This window comes from Pimephales promelas, chromosome 7, assembly GCF_988280905.1.
Source record: "Pimephales promelas chromosome 7, fPimPro1.hap1.1, whole genome shotgun sequence".
Lineage (NCBI taxonomy): Eukaryota > Metazoa > Chordata > Actinopteri > Cypriniformes > Leuciscidae > Pimephales > Pimephales promelas.
In genome coordinates, this window is record NC_142775.1 from 28,886,218 (window position 1) to 28,905,375 (window position 19,158).

The 19,158-nt window shown below is 39.0% G+C and overlaps 1 protein-coding gene across 1 annotated transcript in view; it reads left to right on the top strand.

Moving 5' to 3' along the window:
• The window catches only part of bmpr2b (bone morphogenetic protein receptor type 2b), a 67,483-nt gene that overhangs the window by 27,552 nt on the left and 20,773 nt on the right, over positions 1-19,158 (top strand). The window contains exons 2-3 of the mRNA XM_039683646.2: positions 2,631-2,819; positions 3,369-3,542. Of these exons, the coding sequence (XP_039539580.2) occupies positions 2,631-2,819; positions 3,369-3,542 (363 nt within the window). The remainder of the gene's footprint in view (positions 1-2,630; positions 2,820-3,368; positions 3,543-19,158) is intronic.

Genomic DNA, 19,158 nt, shown 5'->3' on the forward strand with positions numbered 1-19,158 from the left:
AGTCCTTTATGGCCCCCAGTGGAGCTCTGTGTTTTGTCTTGATGAGAGGCACGCCAAACTGGAACTATTTTTTTCTCCCCTAGCCACTGAGGGACCGTTTTGCGCCTCGGTCTCAGGTCGAGCAGCCCAGTTTTAGATTAAGAATTGCGCGGTATAATGAGGTGTCCTGCAGTGTCAGGCATCCGCGGCTACGCAGAGGACACATTCATCCTAGTTTGCGCTACCACTTGCTGGTGTGTGTGCGGCATGATAGAAACCGGTGCAGCCGTTTCAGGCTTCGCTCCTGTAGAGGAGCAGACAAAGGCCTCCCTCAGGGACATAGAGCGGCAATTCTCTTTCTCTCTCTGGACTCTGATGGGACGTGGATACGGCGATGATGCTACCAGGGGGCTCTTTCCCCTCCCAGCTCGCTCGTCTGAACGCTGTGAATACAATAGTCCAGATCCATGACTTCACCAAGCCTGTTAAACGAGTGGCATTATGATTTTTCCCTCTCAGTAACTCAGACACTGGCCTGACAATTTGCATGACATTGCTGGTAAAAGAGAGAGGATTAATTCATTGGATACAGTTGGGGTGAGTGTGGGCCAGCTGCGGTGGAGATTGGGATCAGCCGACAGCAGAATTCAGCCCCGCTGGCTCTGATCATGGAAATGAGGGCAATCCCGTTGGCTAGGGCCCTTATCAGTCATCATGGTTTTGTGTTCTCTAACTACACGGCACTGCTTAAAAGGTTCGTTTTCTGCACGTACGCTCAGCGCAATGTTGTTTCCCCCATCCCTTTTTGTGTTGTCATGACAGTGACTTATGGGAAGCACTGTAATGTTTTTTTTTTTTTTTTTTTTTTTGGGGGGGGGGTGCATTGTGTACACATAAGTGAATTGGTACGTGGTTGGTTCACAAAGTAGCAGGTGCACAGGAGACCCCAGGTGTTCTGTTATTTTTCACCCAGAATTAAGCCATTGGACCGTTTCAGATCCTCCCGCCCCTCCTATTGCGTCCGATTAATCAAGGTTTAGCTATCGATCTGAAGTACGCTCCCCATTCAACCTTATTATCCTCTGCAGAGAATTAACTCTTCAACTTCCTCGAGGCAGGAAATCATTTTGTTGGGCTGAAATAAGTCATGTTATGGAAGCATATGGGTTGCAATATTCAATTTGAGATGTAATATGCAAAATGGCAATGGATTTCTGCATTTCATTTCAATTGTTTTCCATTACATTTATGCATTGTTTGGTGCAAAATGAAAATTCAGTTATATAATTTACATTTGCCATTTCATTCACTTGTTTTAATATGTAAATTGAATACATATTTTAACGCTTTTTAAGTGAAATGAAAAGATATTACAGAAATTATTAGATATGTTTAACATGTTCAAGCAAAAAATGTAGCAAAATTATCATTTAAATGTTATTTTTCTGAGCATTTACACTCACCCACAGTTAAGACACTTGCAAATTGCATTTTCATTAAATTTCCCGCAATGAATGTAGCAAAATTCAATGTGCAAATTGAAAATGCATTCTGAGCTGATCACGTCTCCAAACAACCTGCTCCAAATTCACCCAAAATAGGCTCAATCGTTGTGCTTCGCTTGTGCTGATTTGTGTCGGTAAACGTATTTTGTGCTGCTTCAGTGTCTTAGATATTAAAATAATATTTATTGGTCATTTTGAGGTCACTCAGCCCCCCACATGCTCCAAATTCACGCAAAATAAAATAGTCTTGTCTGTTTGTGCTTCGGTTGTGCTGGTTTGTGCCGGTTGAAAAAATTGTTTGTGCTGCTTCGGTGTTTATAATTTTAGACACTGAATCATAGATGATGACGTCACCAGCCCCCCTGACCGGCTCCACATTCACTTAAAATAGTTTTGTTTGTTTGTGCTGATTTGTACTGGTAAAAAAAAATCATTTGTGCTGCTTCGGTTTTTATAATTTATTTTTTACAAAAACATTTTGAAATATATTATTGAGATGTAATCTTAGCTAGCTGTATTGTAGGTGTTGGTCTTCCCTGTTAACATTAGGATGAAATAGAAGTAGAGACAGATCTATATTTATATTGTGATGTACATTCTACTGTAAAATGTAGGATGGGGTTTGGTTCTATCTATCGGTTATTGGTTGAATTTTGAGATGTGGGCGTTCAAAAATGGACTTAAATGAATATGAGCTTGCAGTTTAAATGGACTGAATGATTGGGGAAGTATTGCTTGTGTCACCATAGAGAAGTCATTTTCACATTTTTGACATTTTGATAAAAATTACAAGCTCAAAAATGTTATTCAAAATGAAACGTACGGTACATCATGGATTAATTGTTCATAATCAGATCAATAACTTGCATTAAAAAAAATAATTCACAGGGTGAATTTTAATTTCGTGACTGATGAAAACAGTTTTCATGTTGACTTTAAAATAGCTGTGTACACATAGATAATAGCCAACTGGGGGTGTTGTCAAGATTGCTGCCGTGTGGGCTGACTTGCCTTAAAGGGACGGATATAATTAATGATCTTTTTCCTTTTCCATGTTGTGTTCTTAGGCCTACAGAAAGAGTTCCTGGTGGATGTTGCATGTTCTGTTAATAATCTCATCTCTTTTCTTATTTTCTGTCTCGGCAGCTGCTCAGAGTGTGGAGAGAGAGCGGGAGTGTGCTTTTAATGACCAGCACCAGCAGGTGGATGAACAGAGTGTGGCTGGTGACTGGCACATCACCAGAGAAAATAACACCACCCTGTGTAGCAAAAGCAGCCACTGCTTCGGCCTGTGGGAGAAAACACACGACGGCGAGATCCGACTGGTTAAGCAAGGTCAGAATAAACTTCTCCATACTTATAAGGACCTTCAATTGACTTCTGCTTTTCTTAAAGTGACAGTTCAACCAAAAATATACAGTAAAACAAAAATGAATCAGACACCAGATATCATTTTGTATATTATTTTTACTAGTACTATAGTAACACTATAGTTCATGCACTGTAAGTGAGGATATTAAAATAAAGTAAACTGTGACACATCTTATGCTGAACATTTTTTCATACAGTGAACTGATAATAAAATTTGTAAAAAACTTGGGACCAAAAATTAAGAATTGCTTGGTAATTCATTGATCTAAATTGTTATTATCTAATTGTGTCCTTCGATTTAACAGCTGACAGCTATTCAAATTTGAATTCATTTGTGAGACCACCAGCTATAGGTGGAGAGGAGAGTGATAGAGCCAATTCAGTGGATGATATTCAGTGTTATAATATTATTATATTATAGTCCTTGAAATGCGCACGCATGCACATTCTTACAGATTCCCGTTACAGTGTCTCACTCGCATTCACTCAACCATCTGCATCTTTTCATCGCAGGCTGTTGGACTTACATTGGCGACCAGCAGGACTGTCATGACGACCGTTGTGTGGTTACCACCACGCCGTCGCAGATACAGAATGGCACCTATAGATTCTGCTGCTGCAGCGCCAACATGTGTAACGTCAACTTCACAGAGAACTGGGTGCCTAGCCCCACCAAGACCAGCCCCCGTAAGTCCTGCAAACACTACACAGAGGGCCTCTGCACCTCTAGGTCTCATCTGAAAGCTCCATGTCGCTGTTTAAGAGTCAACGCCCATATTAGATTTCTGTGATACAGTAGAACTGGTCTTGCAGGATCCATTTTCATCAATCTCACCACAACTAATATTGATAATGTTCATATATACTGTAAGCATGTATGTTCTCATATACGTAAATTGTCAGATAAAGATAAACATCTGTAATATACTAGAGGACTCTTTTAGATGATTATTGTCCTACATCATCTCATTTCTACAGCTTTGAGTGTCTGTTCAATTATTCTAGTATTAACACTAAAAAGGGAAATGCTTGCTAAAATTAACTTGCATTAGAGTGGTCGGCAGTTACCAACATGTTTAATTACTAACATTAAAGTACCTGTGTGTGGGTGACTGAGTTTTAAAGTTGAGAAACACGTTAATGCTAACTGCATTGAATCTGTCTCTGCTTATAAAGAGTGTGGTGCATTATGGGATCTAGGGCTATTTTGGTCTAAATGATTGTATAAATGATGGTGTGGTTTGGACTCTGTTGGCTTTTCTCTTATGTTCTCTTCTACTAACTACTGTATCGACTGTGCTTTGAAATGTTGGGTAAGAATAAGAAAACTCAATAGACTTAATAGTCATATTGACTTCCATGCAGGCCATGGAAGGTCAGCCTCCTCTCGTCCATGGGGTCATGGCTTTTTAAAATAATGCCCACACAGTTTTGTAAAATAGCTCTTTTGTATTGTTAACCTTTTTTTAATACAAGTATGCCTACAAGCTATTGTTCAGTCATGGATGTCTTTAGCTTTTAGAATTGACACCAGCTCCATTCCCCAATTCCCATCAACAAATGAATTATTTTAATATTCACATTGATTCACACTAGTTGTTGGCCTTTTCAACATTGTCATATGTTATAAGTTAACTTTGTAGGTTACCAAATATTATTCTTATGTTACAAAGCAGCCTGTGGTTACATGTTCAGCCAATATCAGACTATATTGTTTAGGTATCTAGTGACTCGTTTGGGTTTTGGTGTCGTTTTGCAGAGGTTTTGGACACTTATTAGCTGGTCAGGCTGAGAGACCATGTGGCAGACTTGTTAAACACCAGCTTGGCCAAACTTTGACACCCCCAGCAAACCACCTACTGTATTACTATTAAAAATCAGATGTTGAACCAATCAAAAAGTCAATTAGCTATTTTAAATGGAAGGCATGCTTATTAATAAGTAAATCTCTTCACTTCTGTTACTTGTTTTTTTCTTAATTCTAGTTAAGTCTTTACTCTGATTATTGGAAATTAGCCCATTATTGGTGTACATGCAAACAATCTCATGCAGTGAAAATAACATTGCGGAGCAAACAGGACACTGACAATGCGCCAACAGAGTGAACAGACAAGACAGAGCAGGTTACTTTTTGGAATGAAGCAAAGTCTCAGCTTTCAAATTTAGTAATTCATTAAAAAAATCAAACAATAAATACCATTTTGTGGCTCTTCAATGTGTCATGACAGATCGCTGTTTCACATGAGTACAAGCGGCATGTGAACTGATCTCTTCCTCTTTATTACTAGTAATAGCACCAACTAAACATGAATGAACATCAGAAGGTATGTTGTTTTCGACTGCGGAAAGAGGCAGTTTTCAGTACTCGCCATTTTTCCACCGTAATCTATTAACTCTACTGTCTGGTTTCTTTTTTGGACAAATACAATGGGACACAAAATATCAGCGTTATGATTGGTCAGATCGGCTGTCAATCAAATTCCAGGCAAAGGGTGAAATCCACGGATTTGTTTAAATTTTGAGTTGCCCGTCTGCTCCTCCTAACAGTGTCTCTGGTTAATAAATACTAAGTCCCGCTCAGATGTAGTCCTGCTTTCAACTAACCCATACATCCTTTCATTTCTCATCCTTGCTCGCCTAGAGCTGTCTAATGCCTTACTTCAGGACAAAACCACGGCTTTACCTCTTTCTTTGTGCTCTCTCATTCTCTTACTCACTCTCTCAGTTCTTTTTCTCCTTTTGTGTTGCTTTTGAGAGTGTATCTAAAGAAATGCTGGATGGCCCTGCTTAAAGGATAGAAATGAGTCACACCACAAACGCAATTAAACAATGCAGTGAAAAATAGAGTGAAATACAGGGGGAAAAATCAATGGCTGTCAGACTTTGTATAGTGAGTTATTTGCATGCTGCTTCGCTTCTCGCACTTCTTTTCAGTGCACTTTTCCCGTTAGTCTCTTTTTCTCTTTCACTCGTAGCACAACTCCTCAAGCGAAGAGCCTTGAGAAGCAAGTTTTGATTTAAAGAAATGGAAAAATAAAAGGTTTCAGGCTCAATGAATGCATGTTTACGCTTTGAAGGCTTGACCCTGGAAATCAACCTTGCACAACAACATTCTAATTAATTTGTCTCTAAAAACAAAATGAGAGGTTGAATGCATTAGTGCTGTCGAGGGGCCCCCACGTTTGGTGCCATGCCTGTGTGAAGAGGCCACAGAGATTGAGAATACATTTGAGACTCAATGTCATCCAATCGTGTTTCTACTCTCGAGTGTTACCGGGCAGAATGCCCATGCACATGTGTCTTTTGTATCCTCGGACACCACCAGACCGTTTGTCCCCTTACCGCCACCACAGAGCCAGTGTCAAACCCTCCTTTTTTGCCCAGTTACACTGTATAGCAGCAGGGTGCACTGCATCCTAACCCCTCCCTCCGCAGCTGTCCGCAGACATGCCTGCTGGCATTGCGAGAGACTTCAGACTGACTGTATCGGCCATCCTCACCACATGCGAAAAGAATCTGCAGCCTTGTGCAAAATGCACCGACGCTTGCATTGATGGATGACGTTTTCACACACATGTTGCTTGTCTCGTTGAGTGCAAGACAGCTGGCATCGTCACTTGTTATACAATCCATTTACCAATATTTCCACTCCTCCAACACCAAATTCCCAGCACCGGATGTCTTATTCCATGAATACATTTTGTGTGTGTTTTTTTTTTTTTTTTTTTATACTAATTTATTGCAGCTCTTGGAAAATGGGCGGCACAACAAAAACACACTCTCAAGGAAGGATTTCAACAGAAGGAGGATGTCACACCAGAACCAAAGGCTGTGACAGGACGAATTATTTCACGTTTAGTCCTGTAGAGTAGCACACGTGAAGACATCCTCCGTGTGAACATATTCCCGGGACTGATGATAATTGCGCAAGCAAGTGTTGCGTTCCAAAAAGAGAAATCTCATTTGAACGCCACAAGCTTTCCAATTCTCTGAATTCTGCAGTGTGAGGAACAGTTTTGAAAGATTAGGGTCTTTTATTTTGCTAACAATAGCAGGAGGGGAAGAGACGCGCTCATTATACGAAAACACATTACTTTAGATGGTGTGTAAATTGAGCATCACCAAACATGCTGTTATGCTGCATCACAGAGTCGCATTGTTAGTGTGTGTTTGTGAGGATGTTCACACACCTGCTGACTCTGCCAAGCTGTTTTGACTTCAACACAATACACTCTTAACATTCTCAGTGCCGAACTGTTTTAGCCTTATTTATGACATGCGGTATGTGATTGACAGCACAGACTTTCACACAAGAAGATTTTAAAAAGAAGAAATGCATACCTGCTGGTTTGAAAGCTTCTACTGACATCCACCCTTTTTTCTGAACGCTTGGTTGATTTTTGCATTTTAGGGTTATGACATTTGCATATTGCTATTTTAAAACACTTCGGTTTGTTGTGTTGAGTTTTTTAAATATATTTTTAAATGCTTTAGACCCACACTTTAATCTGGATTCTATGCATGGAAGGTGCTATATAAAAAAAAATGTTGGGGTTATTATCATCATCAGCATCAGAATCATACATTTTGGGAGGGTGGGGGTATCAATGCGTATCTAAAGAGCCTTAAAGAGGCTATATGCAGCTTTTCTCCCAAAATAAACGTAACAGTAGCCTTTATATTTTACCATTTATGGCTCAAACATCTCCTGATGAGCATACTGACACCTTGTCTGCTCACAGTGGGTGCACCCATAAGCCTGTTTTTTTCCTATTTTCTGTCGGGTCGGACTTTTCCCGCACTGTCTGCGGATGTGACGTCAAGCGTGTTCATGTTAAACGTTTCAGATCATTCTGCCACCACCGCTAGTCAGCAAGTAGTTCTTACCTGACTGTTAAACATAATGTTGACCTCCTTGCAGCAGATGACTTGTGAAGTGTGGACGTACGAGCGCGTGCTGCGAGAGCGAGCAGAAAGGAAGAGAAGTTCTGTTTTTTGGCCACAGGTGTCAGTCACGAGTTTAAATTTCGGGAAAACGCATGTAGCCTCTTTAAGAATGAAATGTTTTTAGTATTTGTAAATTTGTATTTTTTTTTTCCTTCAGATTTTATATATTTTCATGTGAAAATCAAACATTTTTCAAAAAATTTCCTACAGTACATTTGCACCAGGCTTGGCGTGAATAGATTTGGTGCAGAAAAAAAAGGTTTCCACACTTCTATGCCATTTATTTATGCTTTTGGCTTGCCGTGAAACAGGGCTGTTGTTATCCACAGAAGGAGCGCACATCTGCTAGTCTCTGACATTGTACTGCACTGATTTTGTAAGCCATACACCTGCTTAGAAAATGTGAAACGCTCTTCTCCTGTCAGAGTCACGCACACAAGTTCACGCGAGCTTCATTTAGATGGATGATGTCTCCCAGTCTCCCAGCTGAAGATTGAACGGAGTGTAGGAAGCCCCTGATTGATCAGGCATAGATTAACCTTGGCAGCTGTTTTAATTGTGGAGGGGGAATGATCTCCCTGACACATACACCTCCTCTACCTCTACCTCTCCTCTCCCTCTCTTTTCACACATCCTCACCCTTCCCCCCGGCCATAACTTTATGCGTTTTCTCTCCTCTCTCTGGGATGCTGCTCTATCCTCCTCTCGACTCTTCTTCATGGTGACATGTATAATGGCTGCTAAAATCCCATCCTTTCACACAAGCTTTCTAGGCTTCTCTAGTTTATGATGGCCTTCATTGTTCTCATGGATAAAAAGCATCTGCCCTCAGGTGTATATTATTTTAAAGCACTACACCACAGAGACTGCGCTTTGAAACGAGTTTCCTGCATCTACGTGATTAGTTTGTCCACTCTAAATGCAAAAATGCTGCAATAATATGCAGGATATCAGGACATGATTTATTTGCGAAGTTACACAGAATGGTAACTTTGCGGTGCGTTTACGATGGGTATTTCACGATGGGTTTGGGATATGCCAAGATGTCAATAAAATGTCAGCCTGTTTCACTTTGTCCTAAAAAGACACAATCAAAAGACAAATAATAAAAACTTCATAATGCGATTTTAAAAGCTCTGTTCTAAAACTAAGATAAAAACATTATAGCTAAATATAGCCTAAATAATTAAACAAATTGAGAAAAGCATATAAAATTGCTAAAACTAAAAGTAAAATCTAGAAATATACAAGTAAATGGTCATTCAAAATATTCGTAAATGATAGTATTTAAATTAGTGTTGATTTTTTTTTTTAAGCTATTTTAAATTTTTCGTTTTTATCATATTTAGTCAACCAAAGTTTTTGTTTGGTCAAGTTTTAGTCAACTAAATGCCTGGGCGATTTAGTCAACGAAAACGTTGTCATATTTTTGTCGTGCTGCATAATGGTTAAATTGATCATCACAATTATTTTGTTCAAAATTATAATCGCAACGGTTGTTCTTATTTAGAAAAGTATTTTTTACATTTTATCAGAATCATTGCATTTTTACTTATAAAAATCAAAAGAATGTCGACTCACATAGTTTATTTGACCTCATAGTACTTTTTTATTATATGCTATTTATCTCTACATTATGAAAACTGGTAAAACAAGAAACTTCTCTCGAAAAATTAAAAAGGATGAAATTCCTAATAACAATTCCAATAATTCCAAATGTTTTTCTATTAAAACAACCCCCAAAAAAGTATTTTTAATTTTTACACAGAGGTTGCATAAGTGCATTTATTCAACCATAATCTCAAACAATAGTTTCAATAGATATTACAGTAACAGAGACGAAGACCGACGGAGATCGCTGAACTGCAGCTTACTTGTTTGTCTGTGTTTTCTGTGTTTTCAAATCATCCGGGCAGAAAATGTATCCAATTTCTGATTGAGGGATTTAAAATCTCGTAGAGTCTTGTTAAAAACAGTCTGTAATTATTTCGTCTCTTTTTTTATTCGACAAAAACAGTTTTGGTAAAGTTTGTATTTTTTAAATTCATTTTTACTTTTTTCGTCAACGATATTTCATGTTGATAAAGTCACAGTTATAATTTAATGACATTGGTATCGTCTCGTCTTAGTCAAGGAAATAAAGGCTGTTGACGAACATTTTTCGCCATAGATTTCGGTAACGAAATTAACACTAATATAAATAATACTAATATAACACTGGTGTGAACAAACAGACAAATTGTTTGTCACTAAAAACAGTTTGATCACTGACTTGCCAAGAACATGCCAAAATCACAAGCTGATTGGCTAATATGCAACGTTCATTCAGTCTCTTCCCGTCTCTTTAAGAGTAGGATGGAAAATAATCCAAAGTTTGCCTCAGAAAGGCTAGTCTAAATCGCCCTTAAAGTGATTCTTTCATCATTTGCTCACTGTTTTTCCAAACCTGTATGACCTACATTCTTCTGTAGAACATAAAAGAAGATATTAAAGTCATACAGGTTTGGAACGACATGCGGGTGAGTAAATGATGACAGAATGTTAATTTTTGGGTGCTCTATCCCTTTAAGTGTGATTAAAAACACCTCCCATTTCTCATCCAATTAGATTTCGGAGCTTTTCGGCATTATTTGGGTCATTAGCGCATGTGTGTGTTTGTTTGAGGTGCATGTGAGTGTATGTTGTTTGAGTATGTTTGTGGCTTGTTTGGAGTGTGAGCATGTGTAGACGCGTGGGCGGCACACAGACTGTGCGGAGGTGAGATGAGATTGCCAAGTGCCTATAGTGACAGGGCAGAAGATCTACCAGCCTTCACCTCAGGTTGCTGCTGCTATATCAGCATAAAGCTTTGAGCAGTTGCTTTTTGTGTGTAGAAAATCATGTATTGAATATCAACCCCTGGGACTAACAAATGAAGAAAATTAGTATTGAACTTCTCTGCATGATGGAACATTAAGGGGATAAATTGTTTTCGATCGCCAAGATGCTTGTTAAGACCAGAAACATAAGCAAGTGCTTAAATATAGACGTACTGTAAATGCTTGGCCGAGTGTGCAGTCCTGTTGTACATACTTGACATGCATTCTTGCATTACTGTGATGTCAAACCTTAGTATTCATATTACCTTCAAAAATCTGTGGCATAAAACCAGAGTTATCATTGAAGTCCCCTTTAAGGCAAGTCATATTGCGCGGGTATTTAGTATTTCTACCGAGCAATGTGTATAAATAACCACCACATACACTGAGAGTTTGCATTCTGATACGTTTCGGTGTTTTCGAAGCGATTTTGATCACACTTCTGGCCTAAGAGAATGTAAAAATCACATATAAAGAGGAGAGGTGTCACAGCGGCTGAACAGAAGGTGGTGTTCTCTGTGTCACACCGATTCAGCTGGTGGTGTTATTGATGGGGGCACTGCCGTGGCCCTGGTGCTGAGAGACAGAACGACTGTGTCTGATTCATAGCCATGTCAGCACTCTCTCCGCCGGGGCCCCCAGATGTGCTTCTCCTTGACAGGGGTCACAGAGGTCAACAGATCTGAGGTCGCAGGGTTCACGGTCACAGACGGGCAATCTGCTGTGTGAAACCTGAGCCCGGCGCTCGCCCTACAGATGTCTAGACGCTCAACAGACCTGTCTACTGATGGAGAGCAGGGACATTTTTAATTTGAGACTCGAACAGCATCATGAAATGTCCTCAAAAGTAAAGTTTTTTTTTTTTATTCTGTGCTGACATATTTCCGGAAAAATAGGGCTTGTGGCGGGGCCTTTAGGAGCTTGAATTAGTTCATGTTTTTGCAAGCTATTTGTTCTTTTGAATAATTTTTATTGTATTATTATTTGAAAGAACCGATCTTTCTGACCTCCTAGATACTAAGTAACGGAGTAAGGGGTTTAAATTCTTAAGTTTTCTTCACATCTATTATCTTTTGTCAAAGGTGAACGTTCCAATCGTTCCTTTCATTCCTTCTGTTCCTTTAATTCCTTCATTACATTCCTTCCTTTGGTTCATTTGTACCTTTCGTTCGTTCCTTCTGTTCCGTTCGTTACGCCATTCTATCTCTTTTTCTTCCATTCCTTCCTTCCTTTCTTTCTTTCCTTCCCTTCCTTCCATTCATTCGTTCCTTCCTTCCTTCAGTTCCTTCCTGCCTTTCTTCCTTCCTTCTGTTCTTTTGTTTGTTCCTCCTTTCCTTTCGTTCCTTCCATTCCTTCCTTTCGTTCATTCATACCTTCCTTCCTTCCTTTGATTCATTTGTACCTTTTTGTTCGTTCCTTCTGTTCCTTTCGTTACGCCATTCTATTTCTTTTCCTTCCATACCTTCCTTTCTTGTCTTTCCTTCCCTTCCTTCCATTCATTCGTTCCTTCCTTCCTTCAGTTCCTTCATGCCTTTCTTCCTTCCTTCTGTTCTTTTGTTCGTTCCTCCTTTCCTTTCGTTCCTTCCATTCTTCCTTTCGTTCATTCATACCTTCCTTCCTTCCTTTGGTTCATTTGTACCTTTTTGTTTGTTCCTTCTGTTTCTTTTGTTACGCCATTCTATTTATTTTCCTTCCATTCCTTCCTTTCATTTCTTTCCTTTCCTTCCATTCTTTCGTTCATTCCTTCTTTACTTTCGTTCCTTCCATTCTTTCTTTTCGTTCATTCATACCTTCCTCCCTTCCATTCGTTCATTTGTACCTTTTTGTTCGTTCCTTCTGTTCCTTTCGTTACGCCATTCCATTTTTTTTCCTTCCATTCCTTCCTTTCCTTTCTTTTCTTTCCTTCCTTCCCTTCCTTCCATTCTTTCGTTCCTTCCTTCCTTCAGTTCCTTCCTGCCTTTCTTTTTTCTTTCCGTTCTTTTGTTTGTTCCTTTTATTTATTTCGTTCTTTCCATTCCTTCCTTTCGTTCATTCATACCTTCCTTCCTTTTGTTCCTTCCTTTCATTCCTTCCTTCCTTTTTAATAAAACTTGGGTGTCTGTGCAGCTGTAATGTAAAAACTGTTGCGTTTTTTTAACAGTATTTACATATATATTTACATATATTACCAACATTATAACTAAAGCTGTTTGAAATTCTGCAAACTTATCTTATTTTTTTGTCTTAATTGTATCTGCAAACTTATTTTATTTTCATGCTGGTCGGGTTAATGTTGTGGTCAAAAGGTGTGTGAACTCAATTCCATGGAGCTCCGTTCATCCTCTGTTTTTAATGCGTCTTTGTTCAGTTCAGGTGTGGCTGTCCTCAGCATTGGCAAATAAAAAGGACTCTCTCTCTCTTACTCTCTCTCTCTCTCTCTCTCTCTCTCTCTCTCTCTCTCTCTCTCTCTCTCTCTCTCTCTCTCTCTCTCTCTCTCTTTTTTGTTTGATTGTTTTTGCTGTTTTGTGCTGAAAATTATAATGACCAATAAAAGGACCGGCCTCGGATCAGTGTGAAATGTCTCCGCCTCCACCTATGCGGAATCTACGGCCTGTGCTGTAACTCACTTATGCAAACGAGTCTGTTTGTGTCACCATTTCTCTTCTTTATTGAAAATCCACTCGCCCTCCATGAGATTATTTGTCAGAGAGGTGTGAATTGCAGTGGGCTCAGACGGACAGGAATTATATAGCAGTCGCCATGAATAAAAATTGAATAAAGAGGAACACTGAATCAGCCGTGAGAGGATTAAAGCCATCCATATGGAATGAAAAAGAAAGACACAGAGAAGGAAAAAGCAGGACAGGAAGTGAAAGTGGGAGAAAGGAGTAGGTTATCCACAGAGGAAATGCCTTTTTGACTCAGTCGCTGCCAAACTGCTAACTGCCGGAAAGCGTATTTCTGAAATTCGGAAGGAGCATCAAAGAGCCTCTAAACAGCTACTGTTACAAAGACAAGAAAAGCCAAAAGTCAAACAGGAAAAACTCCATGTCACAGTGGAACTAGATAGGCCTGTAATATTTGGAATCCTTCATCCCATTCATTATGATCGGCACACATCCCCGCTGGTTATTTGCCAGTAATGTAGTAGTGCCATAATATTCCCACCCCACAGTTTTGGCAGGTCAGTGTTGCTTAAGTCTTCTCAGTCTTGTTAAAGTAAAAAAAAAAATCAACTTGAAATCAACGTTGTTTCAACGTTAGGAAAGCAAACCAATTGCAAACCAATTTTCATTTAGCTTTGAAGAATGCCGCGTCTGACGTTGGTTCAACGTTAATTCGATGAGCAAAACAATGCAGATCAACGTTGTTTCGATGTCACGAGAGATGTCGTTTCCACGTTGATTTAATGTCAGTTTGCTGTCTGGGAAGTGGGCTAAAGTCGTCATGAAATCAAAATTGACACCATTTCCTTTGTTTGTGCACATTAATAGTATATTGAGGGGAACAAATAACCCGTGCAAGTTAATACACAGAAAAAAAATATTAGTTTGTTGTGGTAATCTTTAATGAAAATCTGAAAATTTGCTTCTGCTTTGGAATGGCGTTCCCTCTCTGATGACGTCAGTTTGATGGCTATATCATTAATCACTCCCCTCCAACCATCAGTCGATTATGAGCGAGAGATGGAGAGGAGGTGCGTTAAATAAAAAGTAAAAGTAAAACCCTGCCCTCTATTCAATATTCCATTTCACTTGGGAATAAACCACAACATTGAAGTCTGTTGCAACTTCCGGTTCACACAGACTTTAAACTGTTGCGTTATGTAATGACATTGGACATTATGTGAAACTTTCATTTCCCTGTCCATTAGAACCACAGTTGATTTCTGCTTCCTGTGATTTAATGCTAGAGTTAGCAGCTAAGAGAACTGATTGTTGATCGCTAAAAGAAAACAAGCACATTTTTAGGATGCTCTTGTTTACTGAATACAGGTGGAGCACTTTCCTGTTTGTTTCTAGTGTGTGTTTGTTTTTTTCTCACAGATATTTCTTTGCAATCTATTGTAGATCTTCTTTTCTAAATTGTGGTCAATGCTTTTACTCTTTCAATCTCTGCAAAACTGACTATGTATTTGTCATCTGCTGTCTTCATATTGCTCTATTCAATCTGTCCTGTTGTTTGCTGTGCAAGAGCTCCTGCTGATATTTTGTCTGTCTCTTTTGTCATTTCTCTCTCCCTGTCTTTTCTCACCCTCTCTCAATTTTCGTGGTTTAGGCTATGACAAATCACCAGGCCCATACGAAATCCTTTCAAAAAAAAATCTGCGTCGATTTGGAAAATAAGGAATGGATTTGATATAATGTGTTATACTGAACTAACATGCGGGCGGTGCGGTACTGTTTACTATGCCCTTATTGATATGCGAATGCACATATAAAATAGCCATGATGTTTAATAAATAATGATTCAAGAGGCAAGGGATTTGTACAACTTTGTGAATGGCATTCCAATTGAGTGGAAGTCTTTGGGCACAGATAGCTCCCTATGGTGAACTTTAATAGGGGGAAATTCGTTTAGACTGCAGTGGGCAGTCAGTGTAGGGGAAAGTTACTTTTAAAGAAATGCATTACCACAATATTGGGTTACTTCTTACAAAGTAACTAATTGCGTTAAAGCATTTGCGTTACCTAATCTCACCTGGGCTTGGCTTGCTTGTTAGTTTTTATATTTAAAATTAAAGTTCTATTTTTGGCTAGTATAAAGGCTCTTTCACACCAAAAGTGAAATGAATTAGCCTCAAGGTGAAGGAATTTACTGAAAAACCTTTCAGCTCTTCTGCCAATGGATTGAATAATAATAATTAGTATGGTTGAATTGGATCATCGAAGGTCAGCATCAAAGACTTTGGCTAATAAGATGAGACTAAATACATAAATGTTTGTTTATTTGTTTCATTTAACATTTAATGATAGCAGGTTTACGTGATATTCTTCGTTTCATTTCACTGTTTTTTTATTCATTTTGCTTTTGCTGTAAATTTAAAAGTAATGCTTTACTTTACTAATTACTTGAAAAAAAGTAATCTGATTACTTTACCCTTGACTCACTGTTGTGCTTTTAATGCAGTTATAGATAATAACGGGGATTATTGAATGATTACAGAATGATCAAAGTCTGTCTCTTCCTGTCTAGAAGCTATGCTCTGAGCTGTGCCACTGAGCTTATATCCAGCAGTGTGTCTGTGTACGTGTGTGTCTGTAAGAAGTAAATTCCACAACAGTATGTGCCAAAAACGCTGTAGTTGTGCTTGTGCTCGCCAGATTGAGTCCATCATTTTATTGTTGCTGATGAGCTGTCTGCCAGCGGAGCTGTGAGCGAACAAGCATCTGCTCTTTTCCCTTAATTAATTTATTCATTAGCTTTGCCTATTTTAACCTTAACCTTTTCACAGTGAATGGCAAGAGTATTTTGAGAACCGAGAATGAGTTAGCTTGATGAAACTGTATTTAAATAATTGTGCAGGTAAACCAGTCTGATAAAGTCAATTTTGATATAGTGCAACTAGAGCTGTCACAATTCGCTACACTGTTATCGTGGCCACAAGAATAAATAATGCTATAATTGTTATTATCTTTCACTTTTTTTGGCCGATTAATCACTCAAAATATGATTGTATCAGGAGGCAGAGAGAAGTGCTCAAAGTTTACAAAAAGAATGTACTGTTGATTGGCACTTGCCGCATATCTTGTTTGCCTTGCATGTTATTTTTATCTTATGGTTTTGTCATTTGCTTGATCAGTGTCTTTGTGGGGTTTGGTTCATTTTCTGTCTTAGGTTTAAGGACCTTTGAAATGACTGAAATATTTTGGTGAAATGATATGTGACTGTAATGTTGTTGACAAAGCTTCATAGCTTACATGTCTAATTCGTTTGAAATCATTTACTGGAAAATAATGATTAGACCGTTTGTCAGCCCATCAAAATCAAGCATTTAACAACCCGTGGTAGTGTAAATTTATTTGTGTGCAGCCCTAATAACAATATGAGTGCAATGCAACAAGGGCCTTCCAAATCATAGATCAAAAATCATTTTTTGTAGCATGACAGTCCATGACCATTCATGTGAATTTTTGCCAGTCTCTGAAAAGCAGGTTTGTTTGTGTGTGTTGCTATGCGCTTGCTATTGCCAATTTTTTGGTGGTTCTGAATGGTTGCAAGGTTTCAGAAAAGCTGACCTTCAGGAAAGTTGCCATCTGTAGACTGGATCTGAAGTTAATAGTGGTTAAAGGCAGATTTCAGCCATGTTGTGTTTATCTGGAACAAGAATATATGAATGTAGATTGTCAGGTTCCCTCACTCCCTTCACCTCCATCCTACACTTAAAGCTGAATGTAGGCCAGAGAATTCCCTTCGAGTGCCTTTTCTCGTTGTCCTTGCTGGTAGGGGGGATCAGGTAGTGATGTTGAGTCCTGTTAATGTAATGGCAGCATGAAAGTCTGCTTGCTCATGAATGATTCCTATTAGAGTCTCCCTGGTGTCTCTGTGGGAGAATTTCAAAGACTACCAACTCACAGGCTATGTATGATGAATTGGATGCACGTGTAAGACGTGACTGCCTCTCTGTTAGAAAATACCCTGTGTGGTACTCATAATCAGAACACAATCACTTCAGGGAAAAATTATTCATCATTCCAGTGCTTTCATACATCGGTTTTCCTGGTGTCTTCTTGATTTAAAGTATTTTTTGAATACCTCTTTCTTTTGAATTTTAATATAAGACCCTTGTTTTGTTCTTTCTTTGCACAAACTGGTCATCATGATGTACTTCTTTATAAGAAAACCATTAAAAGTATAGTAAAACCAAACTCTAGAGAGCTTTTATAACATTTGATTGGACAGAAATCTGTATAGTGCAGGATGAGTCATCGGTATTTTTGTCAGTGTTAAGGAATATATTAACATAAATGGTTTCAAATTTAACATTGGTTTAACTTTTTTTTAAAAAAGTAACTAACCCGGTTGCCTTAATTTTAAGTTAATTGAAACTGAAAGATTGAGTTAATACAATAGCCGCGTTTCAACTGCCGGGCCAGGGCCGAGCCGTGCTATTACGTGCCAGGGCCAGTTGCGTTTCCACTGTCAGTTCTGGGGCTTATGGTGCGTTCATGTGCTATGGTAATTATGGTAAATACCAAAGGCCGACATGGAAAATGCACATTGACACCCCCTCCTGTGGTATTTTCCACTGGGCAACTCGTATAATATTTTGATGGACGAAATGCCGAGATGAGATAAACTTTGACCTTTTCAAAATGGCGGAGAGCACCGCGAGAGTCATGAATGGTAAAAATATATATGATCTAGAAAATATACGAGCAACCCTTCAAGTTCAGGAAAAAATTCAAAAGTTGCGGGCGCAGTATTGTATTGTATTGGCGACTCGCAGGACACTATTGCAGCCACGGCCGGTGAGTTAATATACATGCTATCTTCCTAACTTAAAAAATAAATAAATACATAATATCAGCTGAAATGCATTGGGTTGTATGTCGTTTGATCCAGAAAGGCGTGTTAGGGGCGGGGTTTAGGGCAGTGCTACGGGGCTACTGGCCCGGCAGTGGAAACGCAAGTCTGGTGCTTGAGGCCCGAGGCCACTGGCTCGGCTCGGCTCGCTGTAAGCCCTGGCCCGGCCCTAGCCCGGCAGTGGAAACGCGGCTAATGAGGAGATTGGTTTAATCTTCAGAAACTCAAAATATAATGTTATTTGAACCACATAAATTATCTAAATTGATTTGGCAAACATCATGAAAATTTTTACAGTGTGGAGCACAACATTTTAATTTCGTATGGTTTAGTGTTTTTCCTCTGTGTGTGCGTTTACCTATAACTTTAAAAGCATATCTAAGTGCCGTCTCTTCAATCTCATACAGGTCTCACACAAATCGAAAAAAGAAAGTGAGGATAGGCAAAAATTTAGGCAAGTCAGACTTTATTGCAGGAAGGTTGTGACTGCATACTGTTGCCATGCAGGCATCATAAGTGGGAGTCGGTGAAATCACAGAAGAGTTCTGGTTACCCAGGGAAACTGCATCTGTCCTGATGATTGTCTCTAAGAATGTGAAGGACAGAAGAACAGATCTGTATGTGAAGTGTGTGAGTAAACACAAAGCTACATAGAGAAACAAAGTCTTTTAATTTATTACTCTATGTCTTCTGTTGTAGCACAAAACATGACAAAAGAAGAACTTTATTTGTGATCAAATACATGCAGTCTTGGTGAGCATTAAAAATTTCTTTCAAAAACATCAAGTAATCTTATTTAGCTTAAAATTTTAGAAAATATGGAGTCGTGAGAAAGGAAGGAGAGCTCTCATAATAGACGGAGGGAGACATACAGGAAGTACAACAGGATTGTTGGTATAGTCTGGAAGAGGGAGGGACACTCAGACATTCTGCCTCCGAGCTAAATGCCGACGGCTCCAAGACATGTAAACAGTGTCTATGTATGCATGAGA